General features: G+C 35.8%; 1 protein-coding gene across 3 annotated transcripts; it reads left to right on the plus strand.

Annotated features, from left to right (window-relative positions):
* Nucleotides 1-27,048, plus strand: LOC120767997 (probable serine/threonine-protein kinase nek3). 3 transcript variants are annotated; one of them, XM_040094417.1, is made up of 6 exons: nucleotides 1-65; nucleotides 17,100-17,333; nucleotides 18,247-18,478; nucleotides 21,100-21,308; nucleotides 21,830-22,001; nucleotides 24,595-27,048. In XM_040094417.1, exons 2-6 carry the CDS (start codon nucleotides 17,131-17,133, stop codon nucleotides 26,293-26,295), a joined length of 2,517 nt encoding a protein of 838 aa, XP_039950351.1. In that variant the 5' UTR covers nucleotides 1-65; nucleotides 17,100-17,130; the 3' UTR covers nucleotides 26,296-27,048. The 3 variants fall into 3 exon arrangements, with proteins under 3 accessions (XP_039950351.1, XP_039950350.1, XP_039950352.1); XM_040094416.1 differs by lacking the exon at nucleotides 1-65 and adding an exon at nucleotides 1,717-2,099; XM_040094418.1 differs by lacking the exon at nucleotides 1-65 and adding an exon at nucleotides 1,718-2,099 and having other exon boundaries at nucleotides 21,100-21,230.
* Nucleotides 27,049-27,358: the final 310 nt, after the last annotated feature.

Raw genomic sequence — 27,358 nt, forward strand, 5'->3', positions numbered from 1 at the left:
AGCTCCCAATTTAGTGCTCAATTTAAGGTAGAGCATTTTATAATTCTTCATTGGTTCGATTGTGTGTAAGTACGTGTGTATATTTTCTCACCCGCTAAATGAACAAATATAAGGAAAATATTATTACAATAATACGAGGCGCAAAAAAGCACAATATCGCGCAGGAAAATTTATTTTGTTTGTGCTTGTATATGTTCTTTTTTCTGCTGACGACTGTAGTGGCTGCGCTACAAACAAATTGTGATCATTGCTATCTGGCTCATTGTCGAGAGTGCACAGTGTGTGGAAATTGCACTTCCGTTTATAACATTTGGTATATAATAGAACCGGAAAGTACCAAATTACTGGGAAAAAGTGAGAGGTTAGAAATGGATAACAGTGTGATGTTGTGGTAACGCAGATAATATAGGGTTCTTTCCTTTAGAAAAGTGTCTTTCCTTATACGGAGTCCGATACTAATATATGTACATGATTTCAAGGTACTCTAGGGATTACTCCTAGGTGTCACAAATATTTTTTTGGAATCGATCGAAACTTGTAATTATGTATATGGAAAATTGAATTAAGCCTTGACATGCTTAGCTCTGAAGCTTACTTTCAAGGCGATATTAAAGATTTATATTAAAATACCTGAAAATGTCATTTCTGTTGCTAGTTAAATTTGATCAACTGATAAATTTCCTTCATTTACTTTTATATTACATATTCTAAGAGAGGGCGTTACCAAGCTAGTCGTCTCGATTTTAACAAAGTTTAGAAATTACTGAGAAGGATTTACGGAAATTTTAGCTGTAACATGAAAGCGAGTATATTGGAATCATAAAGAGGGAAAATAGTACAGTATGTTTTCCTTAAAAGTTAGTTCAAATTATTGGATCAAGCTAAATATGTTTTATTTTCAATAACAACAACAACATTGATAAGAGCTTAGTTTCCAAACTTGTTTATTTGATTTTGATGTTTTAAGAGGTTTGAATGTTCCACAGAATTTCACACAATTGAATTAGAAGCTTACTTTTTAAACAAGCCTCTTAAAGTCGGCATAATTGCTGGATTAACGTTTTTGCTTCTGTAGTGAGATTTTCTTATTTTAACGGGTATCCTTTTGACGATATCTACTGTAGTTGATTCCAGTTTCTAACAATTTCACTTCTTAGACCTGTTCACAGTCTCCTTCTTGCTGTAACCGTTTGACTTACAGTTGAAAAGTTCATTGTATGAAAAACAATCAAATGATATAAAAGTTTGATAAAAACTGAATAAAATAACAGCCGATGAAAAACTTCAGATGATTGGTAAGATAATTATGGAATGAAATTTGAAGTTAAAACCCATTAGGCATATTTAAGAAAATATTGTTCCGCTCAAGCAACTAATTTTTGCGCCAACTTTGCGCTAACTTTGATCGACACGTAACCACTATGCTTGCTTTCACGTCATTACCCACAGACACAAGTGTGTGTGCTATCTCGGCCGCTTCTTCGTTTGATCGCAATCTTGACGTTGTTGACTGTGTAGCTCCTCGCTAGCGCTACAGCTGGCTTCGGCTGCTACTTAGCTGGCGGTCTGGCTGGTTGGCTAACTTGCTGATGTCAACCACAAGGAGAGCGGAATAATGTATTGTATTATTGAGCAGCTCGCCAGCTATAGCTACAACTTTGCTACTTTCAATTAATGTGAATTGTATTGTAGGTGCGCACATACGAATCGTTGAAGAGCACAACAGCTACTCAGAAGACTATACGAACTCATACCCGGTACACGTACCGCATGTATTCGCGCCGCGCGACGACAACCGCAAACGCTTTATTCCACAGCTTTTTCAAGTAAACAGCCATCGCACCGTATCTACCTTTTATAATATTATATTTAGTAGTCGTAGAAGTGAACGTCGGTGACGGCGGACGATGGTTTGAAGTTTGCTTTAAAATTTTAAACGGTTGTGCGAATCGAACGTGTTTTCGAGCTGCTCGGGGCTTTACATTTTACGGTATTTATTGAATTCCAACCTGCGAATTCGGAAACAGCGAAGGAGAAAAGCTAGATTTCGCAGAAACCACACGCGTCGACCCAAAGATATTGCAAAAATTTTCACTGAGGTAAAAGCATACATACATACATACATGCATATGTACGCGTCTGCTTAAGTGGCTGTGTACAAGTATGGAGTTACGGGTATAAGCAATCGAAGTGTGATGATATCAAATAATATACTTATATGAATAATGTGAGGTGTTGATTGGCAAAAAACTAATTATTTGTCATTTTCAATGAGTGTTATTGTGATTTCGAGTTGGTTGACGTCTTGTAAAAAAAGAAGTAGAAGAAAATGTATTGTGCGAAATTCGACTAGCATTTGTGCTGAATTTAATGTAAACGAGCGAACTTGCGAATTGCTCGCATATAATTTTCGTATATTCTTCACGTGAGGGTTTGCTGTAATCAGCAATCGCCATATCTCATATCTCAGACGTAAAGTAGCTGCTAGACCTGTGTCCATATCTACATACATAGATATAAATACACTTGTCTATATAATATAATTTCATATCTGCCTGCATGTGTGTGTATGTAGCTACCAACATACATACATACATACATATGTATAACAATAATTCGCAAAATATGACAATATTAAGTGGTACGAATATAAGCTATGAAATATGGCCTGTAGAAATGTCAAGTAGCTGGATATCTACTATATGCTCTATCATATATACACACAAACATATGTGTGACTAAATATTCATAAGTAAATATGTGTGTTAATGTGCGAGTACATATCCATGCACTCTATATAGTACATTCACAAGTGAACTTTGTTGCTCAGCCGCAGTGTTGATAGTGTTAACGGTGGTGAGACAATAATTATGACGGTAACGTTGCTGAGCAATAATAACAAAAGTGATTATGAACGATGATCTTGATGTCGTAATAGCAAGAAAAACTTCAACTAGAAAAGTGTTTAAGTGTGGTAGCAAAAGTAATAAAAATATAACAGCATAACTACATATATGCGAAAATATGTATGTATGTACATACATACATATATAAAAAAAAATAAAAGTTATAAAAAAACTAAATAAATAAACGATGACAAGTCGTTTTACCTGCATGAAAAAATATATGCAGCAATACACCGACATACAAACAGTGACAAAATAAAAAAATTAAGAAAATTAAAAAAATAGTAAAAACATTAAGAAAAATTATAAAAAAGTTAAAAACGCCAAAACAATAAAAAAAATAATAATAATAAATTGAAAAGAAAATAATAAAAATTAAAATAATAGATCTAATTTTTTAAAAAATAATAAAAAATTAAATATAATTTTTATTAAAAAGTATATAAGAAGTAGAAAATGCTCATCACCACTGATTTACATATTAGCAGAGTGCGCTAGGTTAAGATTTTAAATGGATTATATACGCAGAAGACACATCTTCTCACGTATTATATGTATATTTACTAAACAAATCTGCAATATTTATAAATATATTGGATTTACTGTTAACTATATTAGGATGGTCCAGGAGCGAAGAGTTCTTGAAATGACTTGTAATATTGATGCATGAGGTTTATCAGCTTTTAAGAAATTGTATACGTATTATGCTTGTTGTACATTGGATTGAAAAAAAATTTTTATCCAAAAATTAAACATATTTTTTTTATATATTTTTTTTTATTTTTTCAATAATTTTTGTTTAAGATTTTTGAAAATAGATTTGTAAATTAAAAGTAATACAATTATTTTTTTTAAATAAAAGCTGTAGTGGAAATGGTTAAAAAAGGAAATATACTATATATCTATAGGGTCCGGCACTCGAAGTGTGTGTTAAAACAGCCATAAATTCGGTTTGGAAAATTATTTTTATTTATTTTAAAGTACGAAATGTGTGAAAATTATCATAAATTCAGGACCAATACACTTTTACTCGACCTCGGCCTTGAGACGGTCAAAAAACGAATCGCAAGCTGCCCGAATGTGACTTGCCGGTATTTTGGCCCACTCACGGACAATGGCTTTCTTCAGCATCTCGAAACTGGCGTATTTTTTACTACGGACCTAGCTCTCCAAAATGGCCCAGAGAGAATAATCCATTGGATTTGCATCTGGTGAATTCGAGAGCCCTTGTGTGGTCGTAATGAAGTTCGGAACGTCGTTTTTCAGCCATTCTTGGTTCACTCGCGTTTTGTGAGACGGTATTGAGTCTTGTTGAAACGTCTATGGTTTGCGACCGAAATGTTTGTTTGCCCACGGCTTCAAAGCAGACTCCAGAACACTTTTTCGATAATATGTCGCATTTACTTTGACGACAGGCTCGATGAAAACAATTGGAGAGCGCCCATCTGCGGTCACAGTGGCCCAAACCATTATTTGTGGCGGCCTCCTGGTGGCCAACCGATGACTTAGATTCTCGTATGAACGGTAGGTCAAGTAAACCCTAACGTTTGGAGAGTTTACGAATTGCTCAATTGGAAAAATTTTTTTGTCAGAAAACACAATGTTCAGTATTTGTCCGCTTTCGGCCAAGCGAAGCAACTGCTTCGCTCTCTCAAGTCTTACTTGTTGCTGCTTCGGTGTGAGATCATGGGCCTTTTGGAACTTGTAAGACTTGAGCTTGAGCTCATTTTTCAATATGCGTCGGATGCTGCGGTCGGATATTTTCAGTTCTTTAGCCATTTGATTGGCAGTTCGTCGTGGATTTCACTCAAATCGCTTCTCCACTTTCCGAACCATCTCACGTGACGTTGCAGTGGTTATGATGACCACCTCCATTTCGTTTTGCGATGCTACCAGTATCATTGTAACGAGTGAAGGTGCGATAAACAAAAACTTTATTCATATTAAGGTGTTTGAGCTCACGAACAATTGCTGGCTGTGATTTTTCAGCTAAATATAAAGCAATCACACTATTACGTTTGAATTCCATCGCTGATCACTTATTTTTAAGTTCACTTTTGGCAAAACGCTTTTGTACACACAAATTTATAAACAGCTGATTCCAGTGCGCGAACGGTCAGAAGTTGGTTACACTTCGAGTGTCGGACCCTGTATCTGAAATAATATATGTATGTATTAAATCAATTAAATATAAATAAGACAAAAGAGCCAAACTATATTGAAATTTTATTAGAAATAAGCTTTTCCTTTCAAAAGATGACTAAAATCGTAGAACACAAAGCACGAAAACGCGAGAAAATGTTAACTCTAAAATAATTATTTTTTTTATTTTACCACTATTTTGAATTTGCATTTGTGCAAATATTGGCTACAAATATAGTGAATCACAGAGAAATATTTTATACTTTTCTCTGGAGATATTTATTAGTGTGTAATTGCAATCATTAAGATTCGACAGAAGACATTTCATAGTGAAAGGGAATAATAAGTGGAATTGCAAATAAGCATGATAATTAAAAAAATTAAAAATAATGCGGATTTGTATGACTAGTAATTTGTAGCTGATGTATTCATATTCAATGTTTAGAAATTACTACTTTTAGCAGTAACAATAGATAAAATATGGTACTTTATGTTCTTCATACCTTTATACTTTAAAAAGTATAAATTATTTTTCATATTTTATGTTATTGTAATTGTGAAGCTAGATGTATTATATGGCATATTTACTAAAGAAAGCAACGCTTTGTGCGCAATTTTGTTCAATTTCACTTTGCGTTAATTTCGCATAGTCGAAGGTTGGTGTTAATTCATACGAAATTTGCTCTCCACAGCTCTCTCAAATTCAAAAGTTTTCAAAATAATATATCAATACTTTTCTTCTGTAAGTTGACATCAATTCCGCTAATAAGTCCAAAACTTTGTTATTGTTTGATCCTTTCGGAGAAATGCTGACAATCCCACAGCTCTCAAAACTCCCCAAAAGCATATTACAGAAACTCTCATTACTCTTATCAATTAGTATTTATCAATAGATTTCTATGAAAACCTGACCCTTAAGTACGCAACTGTATCCACGTAACTGAATTTTGTTTTCTTCAGGAAAGCTATTATATTTTTGGTAAAAATTGTCACTCTTAGACGAGCTCTTAATGATTTTCGATTTATGATCGGCTGATGATTTTTATGAGAAGAGTTTTCATGCTAAAAATAATCTCAGATACTTGCTTTTGTCAACCAGTGAGTGATCTTTATTATTAAGGAAGAAGAGAAAACGTTAACTTCGGTTGCATCGAAGCTCTAATATCCTTCACAAATTAATTTCCGTACAAGAACTTATATTGCTGCTTTATACTATAGAAACTCGATCTGAACAATTTTTTTTACATTATATCGTTGCCTTTAACAATAGTTCATGCCAAATTTTGTGACGATATATTATCAAATAAAACAGTTTTCTAAATAAGAACATGATTTTGATAGTTCAGTTTGTGTGGCAACTATTTCCTTTTGTAGTACGAGGTCGGTAGTTTCGACCAATACCTACACTTATTTATTGATTTTATCTCGTATTTTCGTATATCAGAAAGAGTGGCCCACTATTGAGAAATAAAAGAAGTACTACATATATTGAAGAAATTTTTTAAGAGCTATTTTTCGTCTTGTTCAAAAATAACAATTGAAGCAGAAAATAGCCAAAACATTTTAGAGTAATAGAGGATTTTTCCATTAATTTCTTTCGTAACGAAATTTTCTAACTCACTCAAAACCTAAGAATCTTCCTTGCAATATTTGTAGCATTGGAACCAATCAATTATTCAGGCCATGATGATACATACACATACATATGTACAAGATTCTGGGTTACTTAATTTACTTCCATACATGTTTTGTACTCACATTTACATACAAAATAGAATACGTACTCGTATATACATATAGTTTTTGAGTATTTATTATACCATGATTACTTGTAGGTATGTATTTTATTAAGAACTGATGGTCATTAAACGCAAGCAAGCGATTTACAAAATATATGTATATATTTATGTGAATATTGTGCTTGCAAGTATCATATACATATATGTATGTACATGCATACATACTTATATACTTAGAACAGCTTCTATGCAAATCGGCACAAGTAGTTGAACTAAAACAAATTCAAAATCTATTGATTGGCCGATCTTTCAATGAGGATTGTTTCGGCTTCAATACAAAATTCAGCAAACGAACATAATCAACAAAAACAAAATGAAATCTACATACATAGTATTCAATAATACATTCGTAGCACGCGTAATTTTGCTATAAATAGACGTATAGGTTCATATAAATCCGATTCGATTTCTTCTTATTCGTGTTTGCTAGCATTCCTATCTCTTTGCTTTAACACAGCTTTGTTGATGTTTTCTTATAAATGTACTTGCACATGTCCGTTTGTATTTAATGTGAGCATATACTTTCATACATGTGTTTATTGTGCTCTCGAACATTTTTTGAAATGCGAAAATTCAATGGAAATTTGTAGTTTGTATCCGCGAAATTCTACAAAATATATGGAAAATAGAGAGCAACCGGGGATGAAAATGGCAAGCGATCTCCAAAAAAGTCGTAAAATTGTCCATAAAAAAAAATTACTCATACGTCGTTGAGAACGATCTTGAAGTATTTGTACATTATATGCGCGCTGGCATTAGGGTAAACCATTTAATTATGGTTAAATAATTTTCTTTAACATCCGATCAAAAATAAATGAGGAATATTTAAGTTTTCAAAATGATTTTAATTTTTTACTCTTGCAAAATGTTGCTACAGAGGTTCATAGTTTTGTTCACTATTCAATATATGTAGGTAGAGGCTTATAGTCCATATATGCATTATAAGTACTCAGGAGTTTAGATCCGAGCGACTATTTGCCTGTGCGTCCGTACGTCAGTATTACCAACTCTCAAAAATATTTATCCCTAAATTTGTGTCAAAAACCCCTAAAATCGCCTTAATTATTGAGTTGTCCCCCTAAAAAATATTTACAGTAGACGCTCTATAAAGTTACGCTTTCGGGAGTAGCGTAACTTTTAAAAACGGACTTTTAGAGGTTTGGTTTAGAGAATTGTAACCAATAGCCAATGATAATGTGAATTTCCTCTCAATTTCTTTGAGTGTATGAAATAGAGTGGGGAACTAATTTGAGGGGAAGGAAACTTTTAAAAACGTAACTTTATAGAGCGTCCACTGTAAATCTATGTAGTAAATACATAATGATGTAGAAATAATATGTTTCAAAAGTCTTTTTATTGTAAATTATTTAATATATGAAATATTTCTTTTTCATCTGAAGATTCACATTTTTTGAAATCGTACATATTGACATTAAACAATTTTAACATTTTATTGGATGGATTAAATGTTGTACACGATCCATCATTTCGATTTAATGTAAATCGGACCATCAAGATGCTTTGCAACATTTTAATGGATAGTCTATTCCGCACTAGCGTTTGAAATTGGAACAGTGGAAAATGCTAATCCGAATTTTGAGATATTTTCAGCTGAAGAAGAGGTATTTGTCCATATTCTATTGCTTAATTGGTGAAATATATGAGTTCGCTGAATGTAATTTAATATTGGTTTTATATCGGGTTTGACTTGAGATGTAGCAACACTTGGGTGCAATTCAGCAACAGTTTTCAACAATGATAAATTATCCGGAAGCCTTTTCTGAAACTGCTTGGCCAGAGAACATAAAAAGGTCTTGCATCGTTCTCTGACATCCAACAGATCCTTTTCCTCAAGTTCTTGAGATATGGTATGAAAATCAAAACCAAAATACATTGAAGATGAATGCATCAGATGTTCCTGGATATTATATTCTACCAGTTCAGAGTCTACCAATTTTTCCAATTGTGAAAGAACAACAAGTCGTTTAAGCAAATTTTTGTATAACAAAAACAAATCCTCAAACAATTTGACAGGTTCAGCATGGTTACTTTGAAAAAGTAAGTTTAATTGCGTCACATGTTTTAATTCGGTTTGTAAAAAAATCAATAACGCTTTAAAAGGAAGCCTCCGCATGATATCATAAAGCTATTCCGCCATTGAGCAACGTTGAGTTAGTCTGAACGGAACCATTGTTCAAGTATGCATAATGTCTAAACCCGAAATAAATTTTGAAAAAGTCATAACATGTCAAATATCACCAACACCGCTGACCAGCACTCCCACTCCAACAACTACCTGTATACCTAACTATATAAAAAAAACCTTTTTTAATTTTATTGAAGAACGAGTACTGCCGTACAGCAGTAGTTAGATGACGCCTATGGTACTCTAATAAAAAATCATAAATATTGAATTGAATTATTTGTCTTGATCATTTATAAATTACAAACATGCAATGAAATCTATTTACTTTTTAGGTCTGGATCTGTTTCCCAAATCTTCGTGTACTTCTGACTGTACGTTTTTTTATTTTTATTGTCCTTCGGCATCTTTAACAAATTTATTTTCGACACACAATACAAACCAAAATTGAAATAACAACTGTCGTAAGAATATTCTTAACCTATTTTTTGGCGGTATCCTATCTGACATAAGCTAATGTCAAACATACCAACATACGCCGCCATATGCACAGGCTATAAAATAACCGCCAGTGGCGCCAGTCACCACAGAGTGGTTGTAGAATTACAAACTAGATGTCGTTATGAGTCGGTAGGTCGAGAAATAAATATTAATGTATCTGTTGGCTACATTGGTTTACACCACAGTCATTTGTATATTTATCTTATAAAAGAAAAAAATTTTAAACCCCTAAAAAAATCCCATCTCACTTATTTACCCCCTAAATCTGGGGGGAAAACCCCTAAGTTGGGAACACTGCCGTACGTGTAAGCTATAATTTGATTGAAAATTAAGATATATTGATGTAACTTGGTACACATGTTCCTTGGTACGAAAGGAGTGGGCGTAATCGGACCACTGCTATGCACACAAATCGCAATTAAACTGAAACTTACAAGTAGCCTTAACCAAGAAGCAAATTTTCTAAAGATAGTGGAAAAATATGTGAACTCGGATGAAAACCCGCCCAATTCCCATACAACTGTTTTAAAATTGCGATAAATCCATACCTAAATACGTCAGGGATATCAAATTTTACATCCAAGAAGGTACAAAGGCGTTTAGTATGAGCCGATGTTAAAATTGAACGATTGGCGTAGCACCGTCCAAATTTTGGGGAGAGCACATTCAAAAGACATATGCATATCCGGAGCTGTCAAATCAATTTAAACCAAATATGGTACATAACATTGTATGGTACAGTGTGTAAATGGGCGAAATCGGACTACAACTACGTCTACTACCCATATAGCACAATTTTAAATAATAATAAATATTATTCTTACACTTTCCAGTATACAAATCAAGCAGCAATTAATATATCTTTTGTCAAAACTTTGCACAAATATTGCCTTTGAGTATGTTATACCATAAAAAGTCTAAAAATTGTCAAAATCGGAAAGTATTTGTCCAAGCCCCCAGTTACGGAACAGTTTAATCGGAAATAACGGTTAATACGTGAGATATTTTATTTCATTTCGGAGAGAGTTCATTCTGATAATAGTATGTCTGTGTTTTAAAAATGAGTTGAATTGGGTCAATAATTCCCTTAGCCCTCATATATCATATTATCAGAATTTTCAAACATCCGGTTGACTTTACTCCATTTATGTACATACATAGTATATTGCTGATGGTATACGAGGTACCCTAATGAAACTCAGATTTTATTTTGTTAGTAGTTCGTTGTATTAACAAAAATAAATAAAATCGGGTCAATACTATCCCTAACCGCCATAAAGTCAATATATAAGATGTCTTAGCAAAATTAACTTAAAGTATATTATTGAATATATAGTACCATGGTTTAATGCCGAAAAATATGTGAATTTAGTGCACGAATTATTCCCACTCTTATATGCTAAAAATTCTAACTACTATGAGCAAAAAACAGTGAGACTTTGTTCACAATTTTATAATTCTTAATTTATTCCTAAACATTTTAATCCCACTTGACCCCAGTCCACTTGTGCCAACGTTTTGCAATCCTCGAAACAGTTGTTAAAGTTCATTTCCGGAATAGCCTTTAATTCGCGTAGCCATTAACGTTTAATGTCTTCAATTGACTCAAAATGGTTTCCTCGGGGAGCGGTCGTTTGAGTTTGCTGAATAGCGAGAAATCATACGATGATAAATCAGGCGAATACGGTGGTTGCGGTACGATATTGGTTGAAAATTTGGCGAAAAACTCACGAAGATTCAATGCAGTATGCAACGTTGCATTATCGTGGTACGAAAACCAAGAGTTGTCGGCCCGTAATTCCGTCCTCTTTTTACGAATAGCTTCGCGCAATCGACGCATAATACTCAAATAGCATTGCTTGTTGATGAAATGCACTACACCGCGATAATCGAAGATAACTGTCAACATAACCTTTATTTTTGACCAATTTTGACATGATGTTTTGCTGCCTCGGCTCACCTTTGCCACGATATTCGGCCGATAGATCGTCTGTTTCCAGGGCGCAAGCATAGATCCAAGACTCATCGCCAGTAATAATACGTTTCAGGACAACCTGGTAGTCGGAAAGCTTTGTTTAACGGACGTTAACGCCACGCGGATTTTTGAGAAAATTTAGTGATTTGGAACCAATCGTGCCTTTAATTTTCTTACCTCAGTAATGTCAAAATTAATTTAATCAGCACATCCCTTTCTCTGTCCGCAATATAGCCTACATAAAAACTGCCGGCCATCCAACTGATAAATGGTGTGATACTTTCATAAATGAACAAGTTGTCTTAAAAATTATGTGGTTTACCGCTGAATATAAATGAAATTGGTCTAGACTTTGGTCTAAACGTTATGTGCCTAATATAAAGAATGAAGTGAAATGTAGTTTTCGTCATCCAATCAATTTCTCAACGCCTGAATTGCAATAGACATCTAAAAAGTCTGGGTTCAATCATTGCTCTGACCACTTGCCCCTCGATAGACAATAATGAACTTGAAAGCCAATAAACAAAAACCTTCCTAGTTGATTTAATTCTTGCAAATAAATAACTAAATTTTGGATAATCGAGTGGGTTTCACAGGAAAAAACCTGCTAAAAGTCATGAGCAAAATAATGAAAATGTTTTGATTAACAATTACTATGCAAGTTTGACAATTTTTCTATGGTAAGTTGGTTCGCCTCTTCAGCATTAGCAATCCTCTTTCAACCTTTGGATTATTATGGACTATTTCAAATTAATTTAAAACAATATATTTTTTATCGTTTCGTCAAACCAATGGAAACGCCCTAATGTCAAAATTTGCATACACAGAACCTTCCTTTTGTGTAGTCCCAGTGTACATAAGTATTTATTTACCTGAAGAAAATATATAGCATAAAGTATCAGTCCATACATAACATTGCTATTTCGTTTTGTATAATGGTTCATTATTAAAAAAGGTGTGGATCAAAATTTTTGGGTACTCATTTTTGATTTACTTGTCGAAGTTCTTACTTTTGGCGGTATGAGACCGGCATGAGATCGAGCATGAGCATAAAAAAACGTAATGATTTATCAGTTGCTATTCAAAATTTAGGTTAGGTGGTTACTGCGAAGCTGATAAAGCAAAGAGCCTAGATAATGTGTACCTCTGTAAAAATGTAGCGATAACATTAAGGCGTATAATATACACATATATATATTTTGCTGTTAAGTATATAAATATGTATATATTTATGTCGTTTTGCACAATCTTATCGCACCTATGCGAATTCTTTAAACAATTTTTTTGTTTACTTTGCTTTCGTTTTTGCTTTATTGCATTGAACAAAATTGCATAAGTCCGATATTTGCAACTGTAAATGAGCAGCAAGTAAGAATTATATTTAATTAACAAAATGAGTTAGATAAAGTTGAACAAAATTAATGAAAGGCAAACGCAAAGCCTCTTCGACAACATAAGTGCTAGCGATAAGGCATTTTGGCCTAACGAAAAGTTAAAAAAAAAAGTTATTGTTGTATAATCGGAAGAATACATGAGTATTTATAAAATAAGTAAATATTTATAAAATTCTGGATATTTTTTATGATGTAATCTAATTTCGGAAGGCGCAGCTGCATGTGACTATGCGTCAGTTGGTAACAAATGTTACTCACACGTCGACAATAATACTATAACCAATGTTTACATATACATATAGTGTTATGCGTCGTTTACGCGAAGCTATTCGTTATAAGTGAAAAAGGGCTAAGTTCGGGTGCAGCCGAATGTTTTATACTCTTGCAACTTGCAGGAATCGAAGCCGGAGAAATACGTTAAGGTGTAAAACGTCAACCAGAGGACCGGAATTCAAGCAATTTTATATACTTATACTTTCACCATATATAACCTATACACTGAGCTACAGGAACCAGACCTGTTCGGAATTTGACCGTTTTCGGCCAAGCGAAGCAACTGCTTCTCAAGTCTTACTTGTTGCTGCTTCGGTGTAAGATCATGGGCCTTTTGGAACTTGTAAGGCTTGACCTTGAGCTAATTTTTCAATATGCGTCGGATGCTGCGGTCGGATATTTTCAGTTCTTTAGCCATTTGATTGGCAGTTCGTCGTGGATTTCGCTCAAGTCGCTTCTTCACTTTCCGAACCATCTCACGTGACGTTGCAGTCTTTTGATGACCACCTCCATGGCGTTTTGCGATGCTACCAGTATCATTGTAACGAGTGATGGTGCGATAAACAAAAACTTTATTCACATTAAGGTGTTTGAGCTCACGAACAATTGCTGGCTGTGATTTTCCAGCTAAATATAAAGCAATCACACTTGACAGTTTGAATTCCATCGCTGATCACTTTTTTTATACTCTCGCAACAAAGTTGCTAAGGAGAGTATTATAGTTTTGTTCACATAACGGTTGTTTGTAAGTCCTAAAACTAAAAGAGTCAGATATAGGGTTATATATACCAAAGTGATCAGGGTGACGAGTAGAGTTGAAATCCGGATGTCTGTCTGTCCATCTGTCCGTCCGTCTGTCCGTCCGTCCGTGCAAGCTGTAACTTGAGTAAAAATTGAGATATCATGATGAAACTTGATACACGTATTTCTTGGCTCCATAAGAAGGTTAAGTTCGAAGATGGGCAAAATCGGCTCACTGCCACGCCCACAAAATGGCGAAAACCGAAAACCTATAAAGTGGCATAACTAAGCCATAAATAAAGATATTAAAGTGAAATTTGGCACAAATGATCGCATTAGGGAGGGGCATATTTGGACGTAATTAGTAATAAGTGGGCGTGGTCCCGCCCCTACTAAGTTTTTTGTACATATGTATCTCGGAAACTACTATAGCTATGTCAACCAAACTCTATAGAGTCGTTTCCTTCAGGCATTTCCATATACAGTTCAAAAGCTCCCATACCAAGGTTATGTTGAAAATCACTAAAAGTGCGCTAACCGACTAACAAAAAACGTCAGAAACACTAAATTTTATGGAAGAAATGGCAGAAGGAAGCTGCACCCAGGCTTTTTTTTTAAATTGAATATGGGCGTGGCGTCGCCCACTTATGGACCAAAAACCATATCTCAGGAACTACTAATCTAATTAATTTTACAGCAAAATAAAAAAATATGTAAATGACGGATAATGAAATCTCGATTATCACTTTATTATGCGAGAGTATAAAATGTTCGGTGACACCCGAACTTAGCCCTTCCTTACTTGTTTTGCGTTCACTTTTGGCAAAACGCTTTTGTACACTTGTGAACAATACTCCGAACTGTCATTCAGCAAATTTATAAACATCTGATTCCAATGCGACATCTGCGCAAACGGTCTTCGAGTGCCGGCCCTGTACATATTCGTCATAAGATTTGTTTGAAAAACGAAAATTAGTACATGTAGTATATGGGAGTTGGGGTAGTATAAACAAATGTGAGAAATATGGGGTACAGTCAACCGGATGTTTGAAAATCCTGATATTAGTAATATGGGGCTAGGTAAAGTTTTCGTCAAATTTTATTTATTTTAGACACAAAAGACACACTGTTATGAGTTAAATGCGCTTTGTCATTTTCATTGAGATAACTCAAATATTGGGCGATACGTCCAGTATAAAGTCACCTGGAAATTCAAAAATGTTTATATTAGGTATATGGGGGCTCAGAGAAGTATTGACCCGATTCAACCCATTTTTAATACACAGAGATATTATTATCACGAAAATATTTTCTCTTAATTTCTATTGAATATCCCATACATTGATTGAGGTCCACATATGCGGTATCTAGGGGCTTGAATAGTTTTGTTTGGATTTGGGTAATACTTGGTCATAAGATGGTTTACTTAAAGGAATTATAAGTGCAAATTTGTATCCCGTTATATTAATTACTTCTTGATTTGTACACTGGAAAACGAAAGAATCAAACAGAATTTAAAACTATGTGATATGGGAACTAGGCGTGGTTGTATCCCGATTTCGCCCATTTTCACACTATGATGTAGGATTATGAGGGGAATGTCGGGTACTAAATTAAGTCGAAATCAGTCGGTCGGGTCCTGAGATATGTGACTTCGCCAAAAAGTGGGCGGTGGCCAATTTTCCAATTTTTACCCTGGTTCCCATAGAGTCTTCTCATACTATCTCGGAGATAAATTTTCACGTCTCTGGCGTATTTAGTTATTGCTGTATCGCGCAACAGTACCGTTATATGGGGAGTGAGCGGGGTTATCATCCGATTTCATCCATTTTTACACTGTCGGTAGGAGTTCCTATAATATGTGAGCTGTGTAAACTTGGTTTTTGTGGCTTTAGTGGCTTAGGAGATATGTGCATTAAACTTATTACAGGCGGGGCTACCACTTTTTCAAAACTTTTTGCCCACGGGATTCCCTTCTTGCTGCGACCCTCTGTACCAAATTACAGCTTTAAATCTTAATTTAGTGCTTAGTTATGGCGCTTTATAGGTTTTCGGTTAATGGCGTTTTGTGGGCGGGGCCACAAAGACAAGGTATTTAAGAATCCTCTCCTCCTGTATTTTGCAATATACATGGTAACTGTACAAGGCTATTCCGGAAATAGAAATCATACCTTATGCTACGCGGCGCTGGTCCCGCACTTAATGCTTTTGTCTATATTGTATTGTATCTATTGCCTATAATAATATATCCAGATTCAGTTTTGAAGAATTATGGACCAACAAGACTATCTGCTCGTTGGTCACACCAAATAGTGAGTTTTTGAGGCTTCTGGATTAATATCTTTTAGTAGAGAATCTTTAGGTTTCATCCACGTTGAAGGCCGGAATCACTGTTTCTCCAAAAATTGTATTCTTAATGGATGGTGTCATGTGTAGAAGTTCACGCAAGTGAGGAAAGTTCTCTGATCGTCATTTACTTGGAAGTGACCAGAAACGATTCTTTTACACATGGCTCAAGCAGCTCACGACTTCCGGTCTTTGACCAAGTATCCTCTGGGTAGCTTAAGAACATCCGTTCGAAGACGAGCTAAAGTGAGCAATGCTTTGCTAATAAGAAGACGGCGAAAGACACAGAGGAGCCTGTGGCAATTGTCACCAACCTGTTTGTGACGAGCACTCAGTTAATCGATGTGAACAATGTGTTTCAAGGCTTTTATTTTTTTAATAAAATTTTGTTGCATGAAACATCTCCTACATAGGGTTGTGCGCTGGGTTTGGGACCCGCCACGTAAAAAACTCTACCAATGAAAAACTACTAAAAATTGTACGCATTCTTAAAATATGTACTATAAATATACCCTTAAAATTTTAGAATAATTATTACGGTAGTTTTTTTTTATTGCCAAAAAACGACTTTTTTAGTCCGTCACACTAGGTGTGCCCTTTAATTCAGAGTCTGCTTAAAACTTGTGAGTTCCTCTATTTGCAATCTCTATTAGATGAAGGCAAGCTATCCAAATAAGAGCTGAAGATTAGCTAAGCACTTAACTGTAAGCATCAATTGAGCCTAATTATGGTTCATAAATATTCCTTAAGCGCAAATTATTCGTTGCGTTGTCGTCGCCGACTCTGTACTTTTATGCTACTTTCACGGGCTGTCTAATTAAGAACAAAAAAATATGAATGTACACAAACATACTTATAATATTTTTTAATATACTTTAGATATTAACGAAGGCATCTGATTGCCGCCGTTATGACAAGCTTAAATGGTGATGCTTTCGTTATGCGAAACGGTCGCTCCACAAGCCAAGTATCCATCTATAACTACCCCGAACACCTCAATCCATTCTACGAGGATGAACAACACAAACGTTTGCGTTTCTGGAAAATAAATAAATCCAACAACGGAAGCGGTCGCCGCAATAGTTTTTCTTTAGGTGGTCTGAAAGATGTATGGTAAGTAAATTGTATATACTTTTATACTTTGGTATCTTAAGCATGCGATGAAAGTCTATGTTCGAACAAAATTACGGGGTCTAAGTCCAAGTAGTTTACCTTTTTTTAATATACAAGCTACTGTGTTTTCCAATTGGGATGATATGATTACCAAGTGTCGTTTCGGACATTTTAATATTCCGAGAAGTTCTCAAGAATTGGCACTGCCTCATACCACAATCTGGCGGATTTTGCGAAAAGATTTGGGCTGGCATCCGTATAAAATAGTTCTCATTCAAAAACTAAATCCATTAGACCACCGTCAACATCGTGAATTTGTTGATTTTACCTTGAAACAATTTGAAAACGATAACGATTTATTTTTTTAATCATATCCTCCGATGAGGCTTACTTTTCTCTGCGGTAAATAAACAAAACATTCGTTTGTGGTGCAAAGAAAATACACAAATTATTCATAAACAACTATTACATTCACCTAAATTGACAGTTTGATGTGGTTTTTTGTCTGGAGGAATCATCGGTGCGTACTTCCTTCGAAGTGAAGCAAATGATGGCACCGTTACCGCCAATAGAGAGCGGTACAGATCTACGATAAGCAACTTTTTACGGCCGCGATTGGAAGAAGTTGATCTTGATAACATATGGTTCCAACAAGACAGGGCTATGTCTAACACAGCACGTGCAACAACCGAATTATTGCGAGAAAAATTTGGTGTCCAAACCACTTCGCACCATGTTGTCGCGATAGTTATAGGGAGTGTCATTAGTCCAAAGAGTTGTCTTTGAGTCAATTTATCCAAAGAGCACTTCAAAAGATTTTGGTTGCTTCAAATCTCTTAAACTACGAAATCTCATAACTTTCACTATGATCATTCAAAAGTTGCTATTTAATTGCGTTTATTTTACTTTACAGGACGTTCAAGTCATTTCGCCTTAAAAAGAAGTCCTCAACATTGGGCATAAACAAAACATCAGAAAGCCCACCACCACTACGTCGAGATCTGCAGCCATATAATACGTTGAATGGAAATGATCTTAGCCTACCCGATTATCGCACTCGTTACTCCACACCAGCAGGCGTCAATGAGAGCTTTCAACGTAATGCGGCATACAGGAGTTCACTGCAAAATGTGGCTTCTGCAAAGGTAAAAGTAATGAGAATCATACTTTCAAATACAAAATCATTTTGCATTATAGAGCTAAATAATTTGTTATTGACACACATTATATATGTATGTAGTACTAGGGTTAAAATATACATTAGAGACCTTTTCGAATGAAATAAGATATTTTTTTAGAAGCTAATTCATGTTATAAATTTGATTGCACAGCTGCGACTATTAACCAATAATTGAAAGTATTATGTTATCAAAAATATATAAATGGACGCGTTCAAGATTAAAAGTCTATTAGAGGACTGTTCAAGCTATAACTGTTAATCAACATCTTCTGGTAGCTCTATTTTACTAAACTAACCGATTTTTTTTTGGATATAGAAATGCACATTGTATTATGTTTGAAAGTTATTATTTATTCAAAATACATATTTAAGTTCCATTAGACTAAGTACAAATTTTGGAACGATCAACCAGCGCGTGCATATATTTTGTCACTCAGCACCTCGGTTAAAGCTAATTGAATGGCTGGGATATCATCATAAAATACTCCTTTCATGTTGGTTTTCAGTTTTTGAAATAGAAAATGGTCACATGGTGATAGATAAGGTGAATACGGAGGTTGCTTGTTGAGAGAAATCCGTTTTTCATCAAAAACTCAACATCACTTTATTGGTCTTCATTTAAGTCATTAGAGCAAAATGAGCACAGACCTTTCTTATTACACAAATCTTCAGTTAAAATTGGTATTTTTACTCCTATTTAATTCTTCAGTCAGCGTTCTGTAATACAATTTTTATCGATAGCAACAATTTTACGAACTTTTTGCATTAATCAGTGGCGTAGCTACAACTTCGGGCGCCCGGGGCCAAGGATGTTCTGCCGCCCCCCTTTATTTACCTACCTACAAGTTTCATGAGGTGGTTCGAACAAAAGTGAATTTTTACAAAATACCTCCGATATTAAATATATAAAATTTATGAACGCCAAGCAAATTCTGAAGTTCTAAAATTCTCACAATACGGTTTTTGAGGAAATTGATAGTAAATTTACAAGACATCTTATTAAAAGCCATAGAAAAAACTCATTTTTGCCCTATATCTTGTACACTTTTGACACAATTTGCAGGAATTTGCCGCCCCCATGAAGTTGCGCCCGGGGCGACGGCCTCCTTTTTTAAATACCATTTTGCCGCCCCCAAGAAGTTGCGCCCGTACTAGCCCCTCATTTTGGGAGATATCGATCTGAAATTTTTCACGCGTCCTTTTCTTCTAAAGAAAGAAAAAAAGTGATGTGACTACTAAAGTGTTTTGCTGACATAAATAATATAATGAATAAAATGATTTTATGGGTAGCTTTTTCATTTGACAAGATATTTTCAAAAAGTCGGCATAGGCTTTTGTTCAGGGTAACGAGCAATTTCCGAAGAAACTGTTCAGATCGAGTCCCTTTAGCATAAAACTGTCATATAAACTGGCCGATCAAAGTTCTTGTAATGAATTTTTTGTTTTTTTGAAGTGTATTAAAGCTTCAATAAGACCCAAGTTAAAGTTTTTTCTTGTTATATTTGCTCTTTGTTAAAAATGAGCTTTCTTCCGATTTGCATTAATCTAGGTGCATTTGAAAGTTAAATCTAAAGTTCGTTTTTTAAGACACACAAAATCCAACTTGATGATTTTCTATAACATATTTACAATATATCGTGAGTTTATTTCGCAAAGCAAAAGTAAAAGTAAAATGTGGTAGGACCAAAAATATATAAAATATGTCAATATATGATTCCAGCTTCAACATACTGATACTGAAAGATCAAGATTATGATAATGAAATCAAGACTTGATAACTGTACTTAGTATAAAACAAGAAAAAACGTTAACTTCGGCTGCACCGAAGCTAATATACCCTTTACAGGTGCATTTCTTTTAGTAATTATGTGTTCAGTTTGTATGGAAACTATATGCTATAGTCATCCGATCTAAACAATTTTTTCGCAGATAACATTGCTGCCTTAGAAAATAATCTATACCAAATTTGGTGAAGATATATTGTCAACTGTGAAAGTTTTCCATACAAGAACTTGATTCCGATCGTTCAGTTTGTATGGTAGCTATATGCTATAGTTAACCGATCTAAACAATTTTTTCGCAGATAACATTATTGCCTTAGAAAATAATCTATACCAAATTTGATGAAGATACATTGTCAAATGCGAAAGTTTTCCATTCAAGAACTTGATTCCGATCGTTCAGTTTATATGGCAGCTATATGTTATAGTGGTCCAATATCGGCCGTTCCGACAAATGAGCAGCTTCTTGAAGAGCAAATGACGTTTGCAAAATTTCAAAAGGATATCTTAAAAACTGAGGGACTAGTTCGTATATATACAGACGGACGGACGGACTGACAGACAGACAGACAGACATGGTTAAATCGACTCAGGGCAACATACTGATCATTTATATATATACTTTATAGGGTCTCCGACGCTTCTTTCTGGGTGTTACAAACATCGTGACAAACTTAATATACCCTGTTCAGGGTATAATAAACTAATACTTATATATTATATCCAAATTTATATTGAGAATGAAAGTAATAATTATAGCACTTCTTTATTTATCTTACATGTTATCATTTGCTCCTTCTTACAGGATAACGGCGACTCACATTTGGATTTCAATCGAAATAATCAGTATCGCAGCACCATACAGGTGATGGGCACAAAATCCAACAATCACAACAATAGCTATTCACGCACAACACCGGTGCCACAACCAAGAAGGTATGTGTACGGTGGGTCTGTGACGCCACAGCCACTCCGTAATTCTGATATCGGTGCAGGCATTGGTCTATCACATGGGTGAGTTCACGCAACATTACGTTCCGTTTCGTTTTCGTTTACTTTTGGCGCCATAAGAAATGCTTTTCCAAGGGAATAACAACAACAACATTCTTATAAACCTGTGATTAACTGTGGGTTTGATTGTTATATACCATACAAACATACGTACATATGTATGTCTCGTCATGGTTATGTCTTTATATCTGTACACACATCTTCAATACATACTCCACATCTGTATAAATTACCAAAAATTGGGGTTTAGAGCGATATAAACGCGATTATATAAATGTATAAAAGTATAAAATGTGTGTATATGTGTGCGTCTGTATTGATTTGTTCTCATGGTTAAGGATTACTCAACGATTGTGTCTCACCTCACCTGCGAATTTGTCTAAACCTGTTTATTTACGTTAATATTACAATGTTTACCTACATAAATTTACATAAATTGCATTTGTGTGAAAGTGTTAATTGTGTATTTTTTTTTTCTTTTTGGTTATTTACTTTTTTTTCTTTTTCGCCAAACACTCAATTAGATCATCGCAAATTAGTATGGCAAGCACAAATCCATTCGAAACTGACGATGATGACGAGGAAAATAATGAAGATGTTTCACTGGCCGGTGACAGAGAGATGATCACTTCAACACCCATTAAACAACGAATACACCGTAAAAAACGTCGTGCACCTGCGCCACCAACCATTGGGGTAAGAAATATAGTATTTCATAAATTCCGTTCATTTTTAAAAAATCACATATTCATAACTGATCCACATATGTATATTATATATAGTATTTTATTTAACTCCGATTGAAGCGTAGAGCCAAAATAATCATTAAAGTCTTTTCGATTTCTGGCGAGTTGCGATAGACTATTTCACTTAATAAAGAGTATTTCAAGTCGCCTTCTACCATACATCACCGTGAAGTTTCGGACGTACGCAATTTCTCAACCCTTGTGGGTTCTAAAAAAGAGCATCAAAAATCTGTTTTGCGCGGATATCTCTTTGTCGTAGCAGTGAATCTTTCAGATTCGGTGACATTTCTGCTAAAGCTAAATTCCTAGACCTCTGCAAGTATGATCTTTTTACTTTTAGGAGGGCAATATCATCTATCATACACTATCAAAAGTGTTGCTGAAGTTTACAAAATAGGTGTGGATATTCGCTATCCACTCGTTGATTTACTGACTGTGACAATATGATCGGAACACGATCTATTTGTGCGAAAACTGCTTGTTGCTTCCTCAGCGTACCTTCAAGATGGGTCTATATTCGGTTCAGAAAAAGTTTGGTGAACATTTTTAATGGAATACATATTAATGTGTTTCCTCGATACTTTTTGTATACAAATATATAAATATATTTGGAAATCTTAACCAGTATGTCTGTTAACCAAGTGTCCAGTAGTTTCTCTTAGGAGCGAAATAGCGCAAAAAGATGAGCGAAATAGCGTATGAAGACTGCAGGGTCAAGATCCACATGAACAGGGTATATTAAGTTTGCTACGAAGTTTGTAAGACCCAGAAGGCAGCGTACGAAATAATACAAAGTATACTATATGTGACCTGGTCTACGAAAAGGGAGCTAACGTGCGAAAACTAGTTTTCTGGGAAAAGCTGTTAAAAATAATCGTCAGTTTCTCGTTATCTCATTATTTGTTCTCCTTTTTTTTGACACCTAAGCCCCCTTTCCTGGAAAAGACCCGTGAAAGAAGAATCGACACACACCACCTCTTCGTCGATTTCAAAGCTGCTTTCGACAGCACGAAAAGAAGCTGCCTTTATGCCGCGATGTCTGAATTTGGTATCCCCGCAAAACTAATACGGCTGTGTAAACTGACGTTGAGTAACACGAAAAGCTCCGTCAGAATCGGGAAGGACCTCTCCGAGCCGTTCGATACCAAACGAGGTTTCTGACAAGGTGATTCCCTATCGTGCGATTTCTTCAACCTCCTTCTGGAGAAAATAGTTCGAGTACAGAGTGTACAGCTGCTGGCGTATGCCGATGATATTGATATCATCGGCCTCAACACCCGCGCCGTTAGTTCTGCTTTCTCCAGACTGGACAAGGAAGCAAAAGAAATGGGTCTGGCAGTGAACGAGGGCAAGACGAAATATCTCCTGTCATCAAACAAACAGTCGCCGCACTCGCGACTTGGCTCTCACGTCACTGTTGACAGTCATAACTTTGAAGTTGTAGATAATTTCGTCTATCTTGGAACCATCGTAAACTCCACCAAGCCTGGAAATCCAACGCAGGATAACTCTTGCCAACAGGTGCTACTTCGGACTGAGTAGGCAATTGAGAAGCAAAGTCCTCTCTCGACAAACAAAAACCAAACTCTATAAGTCACTCATAATTCCCGTCCTGCTATATGGTGCAGAGGCTTGGACGATGTGAACAACTGATGAGTCGACGTTGCGCGTTTTCGAGAGAAAAGTTCTGCGAAAGATTTATGGTCCCTTGCGCGTTGGCCACGGCGAATATCGCATTCGATGACACGATGAGCTGTACGAGATATACGACGACATCGACATAGTTCAGCGAATTAAAAGACAGCGGCTACGCTGGCTAGGTCATGTCGTCCGAATGGATGAAAACATTCCACCTCAGAGTGTATTCAACGCAGTACCCGTCGGGGGAAGCAGAGGAAGAGGAAGATCTCCACTCCGTTGGAAGGACCAGGTGGAGAAGGACCTGGCTACGCTTGGAATATCCAATTGGCGCCACGTAGCGAAAAGAAGAAACGACTGGCGCGCTGTTGTTAACTCGGCTATAATCGCGTAAGCGGTGTCTGCGCCAATTAAGAAGAAGAAGAAGCCCCCTTTCCGTAGACCCGGTCACATATATTGAAATAATCATCATCACAAGCTATGTAAGTCCCTTTACCCATGTCCGTGTGTCTGTATATAAGCCCTCATTTTTTCAATTCCAATCGATCGTGAGTAAAACTTTTATATTAACGCTCTGAAAGCCAAAGCGAACCGGTTTTGAACCCATAGCCTCTGAGGCATAGTTGTTCAGAATTATCCATAGAACATTTTCAGCATCAGCGATTTTTCTATTTATTTGACCTTCTGTAAATCAACCTGTACATGTTTAATGTTAATGTGAACTCTATATGTAGGAAAGGAATATTTGGGTCAATCTTCGATGTAAAAAAAGTGCTCTAAGATCGACAGAAATGTTACTCTTTCGATATAAGTATCCTCTAGTAAAGTTCCTATCATATTATTCCAACATGCCTAACTTTTTTATACTAAATTTTCTTAAATAAAACGTTTTTGTTTTTGAATAGGTCAACAAAACTTACTCGTCTGCGGATTCTAGTCTCGATATGTCACAACCGCCGCAACCGCTACCTGAACTGCGCATAGAAGAATGCATGGATATTGCCAATCTTACAGCTGCTATAGAAAATTTCGTTAAAACAACAAATGAAGACACAGCGGAAACGCCAACCGCAACAACAAATCAACAGACGGAACACGAACAAACTAGTAGTACTGTCGTAATAAAAGAAAATGGTGTTGCTAAACCTATACGTGATGATGCGCCGCCAAGTTCTAGCCACGGTGCGCCAGAAACTACTGAGATTGCGGATGAAAGTGTTACAGTCGAAACGAAAGAAAGTTTAGAAGCCGACAGCTTAAAAGTGCAATTACCTGCAAATCAACCGCAATCTAACAAGGAGCAGGAAGTGGGTCATGTGGAATGTATACATGTTCACACGGGTACTCCACAAACTCCAACAGCAGCTAAACGGTCCAACGAAGCCAATCAGTTGACAAGTTTTCGAAGCAGTCAAACTCGTTCGCCCGAACCAAAACAGCCGATCACAGCAAAAACATCATTTACTCTTACTACACCGCCTGCGACACGACGTGACTCCACCAAGAAAGCTAAAATCACATTACATACTACGGAGCCGTTGAAATTTCCAGAAACGGATGAGCTAAGGATTACCGAAGACACCACCACACCTAGAGCTACAACATCACCATCAGCTGTGAAACCCGCTGTGGCCACTAAACCACACGTTGCTGAAATTCACAAACCAGCCCGAGGTATTACAAGCACAACAACCATTGAGCATAAGGAAATACTGAGAGAACATCGGGAGCCACCCATAAGTCCTGTGCCGCCACTACGTCAAAGCACACTTACAAAACATACACAAAAAACCATGCCCAAAGAAGCCGGCACAGAGAAGTCGTTAAATATCGTGACACAAAATACAGAAAGTACAGTGGAACCAGAAGCCCTACCCACCACTTCCGCAACAGCGCTAACCATTACAGAATCACACGAAGATTTACTAGAACGAGAAGTGGGTTTACCTAACGACGTTAAGAATAGTGCAGTTACGAATGAGACGGCAACCGCGCATCAAACACAATCGACCACAGAGCTGCGAGAGGAAGTGCTCGAATCATTATATCGACCCAAACCGACCACTTCATATATGGAATGGAAGAAATCATCGCTGGCACCGCTCGAAAAGAATGTGCCACCCGAAAAACGTAAATCCGTCAAAGATATCATTGAATCGATCAACAGAAGTCAACGTTTGTTAAACGCATCCGCGCACAAAGATACAGCACACAATGGTTCGAGTTTATCCATCGGACCAAACAGCGTTAATGGTACGCCTTTGCCACAGCGCAAATTTAGCGGTCCATCGGCGGTTGAAAGAAATCTCGCCAGAGAGATACAACACACAGAATTTAATGGTAATAGCACAGCGTCTGGTGGGCAAAACGATGATTTACCTACAACATCGACGGCAGCTGCAACACCATTGAATGATAATGTGAACGGCGATGGTAGCGGTCTTGCACAAGATCCACAAAAACTAAACAATAATGAAATATTTAAGAAATGTACAGTAAAGAAAGAGGTGCAATATGACTATAGGGAACAATCGCCAACAACTTCTAATCTCGATTGGAATCCAGTGCCGAAACCTAAGCGTAACAAAAACCTGTCGGAGCAATGAGCGAATAGTTCATCTATGACTTTGTTTACTAGTGGTAGTAATTTTAAAGTGAAACTAAAGTTTTCATAAACCTCTTAACTACATTCGGATGGATTAATGTAATTTACAAGAGATGTCAGTAAATGTGTGGAGAATAGAAAATTGTCTTAAATTAATGATTAAAATGAGCCTAAAGTTATGCTTTGTGTCACGGTAATTGAAGTATATTGCATACTTTTAGGCGAATATATATTTATATTTCTGTGAGACCACATGAGGTGCTATGGCTGCTCAACAGCTTCCTCGCTTAACGAGTAAATTTGTTTATTAACAGAGTGCTCCATATCATTTTCTTCTTCGATTTATTGTACTTGATGGTGCACTCTGCCCCAAGCAATTTTTGCTAATAATTCTAATAATTTTATTTTGCGTTATTTTAATTATGGACATTATATCTACCAAAGAGATCTACCAAGGATATCTACATACATTTATGTACATATATATGTATGTATGTACTCATATATGTGAGTGAGCGTGCAGGATCTAAAATGCAATGTTGGCCCCACTTAATGCGTAACGGTACAGCTGCCACACTGGTAGCACACATATACATATATTTAATTAAATTTAAATATATTTATATTAATCATTAACATAACTGGTACTTTAAACTTTATTATACTGAGCTAAATGTGCAATTGTATGCTTAGTTACTAGACTAAATAAATAAATATATTTCACCCAGTTGAAATTATTGGGTATTATTACAAATAACGGTTTTTTTAATATGTGTATTTATATGTTTGTATATTTACGTATAAATGGCATAATATATGATTGACAATAAATTTGATGTAGAAATTGAGTCTTTACTCGTATACTGGACATGAGACCCGTTCATTGATTGGGACAAAAAAGCACCCGGAAATTGTAATTAAATTCCCCGGGTAAATGGTATTTCAAAAAAAATGTATTTTGCTAAGTTAATAGGGCTGTCCTTAATTACTGTGCCTCTTATTTGGCACACGATCTGTCAATTTTTGGAATGGACTAAAATATCAAATAAAGAATTTGTCTCAAA

Source organism: Bactrocera tryoni, chromosome 2 (genome assembly GCF_016617805.1).
Source record: "Bactrocera tryoni isolate S06 chromosome 2, CSIRO_BtryS06_freeze2, whole genome shotgun sequence".
NCBI classification, from domain to species: Eukaryota; Metazoa; Arthropoda; class Insecta; order Diptera; family Tephritidae; genus Bactrocera; species Bactrocera tryoni.

What these genes read in the sequence shown, in the direction of transcription:
- LOC120767997 (XM_040094417.1), top strand. Translation starts at nt 17,131, where the DNA reads ATGACAAGCTTAAATGGTGATGCTTTCGTTATGCGAAACGGTCGCTCC. An exon ending in GGCATTGGTCTATCACATGG is followed by an intron (nt 21,309 to 21,829) that starts GTGAGTTCACGC and finishes ACACTCAATTAG; the next exon opens with ATCATCGCAAATTAGTATGG. An exon ending in CTGCGCCACCAACCATTGGG is followed by an intron (nt 22,002 to 24,594) that starts GTAAGAAATATA and finishes GTTTTTGAATAG; the next exon opens with GTCAACAAAACTTACTCGTC.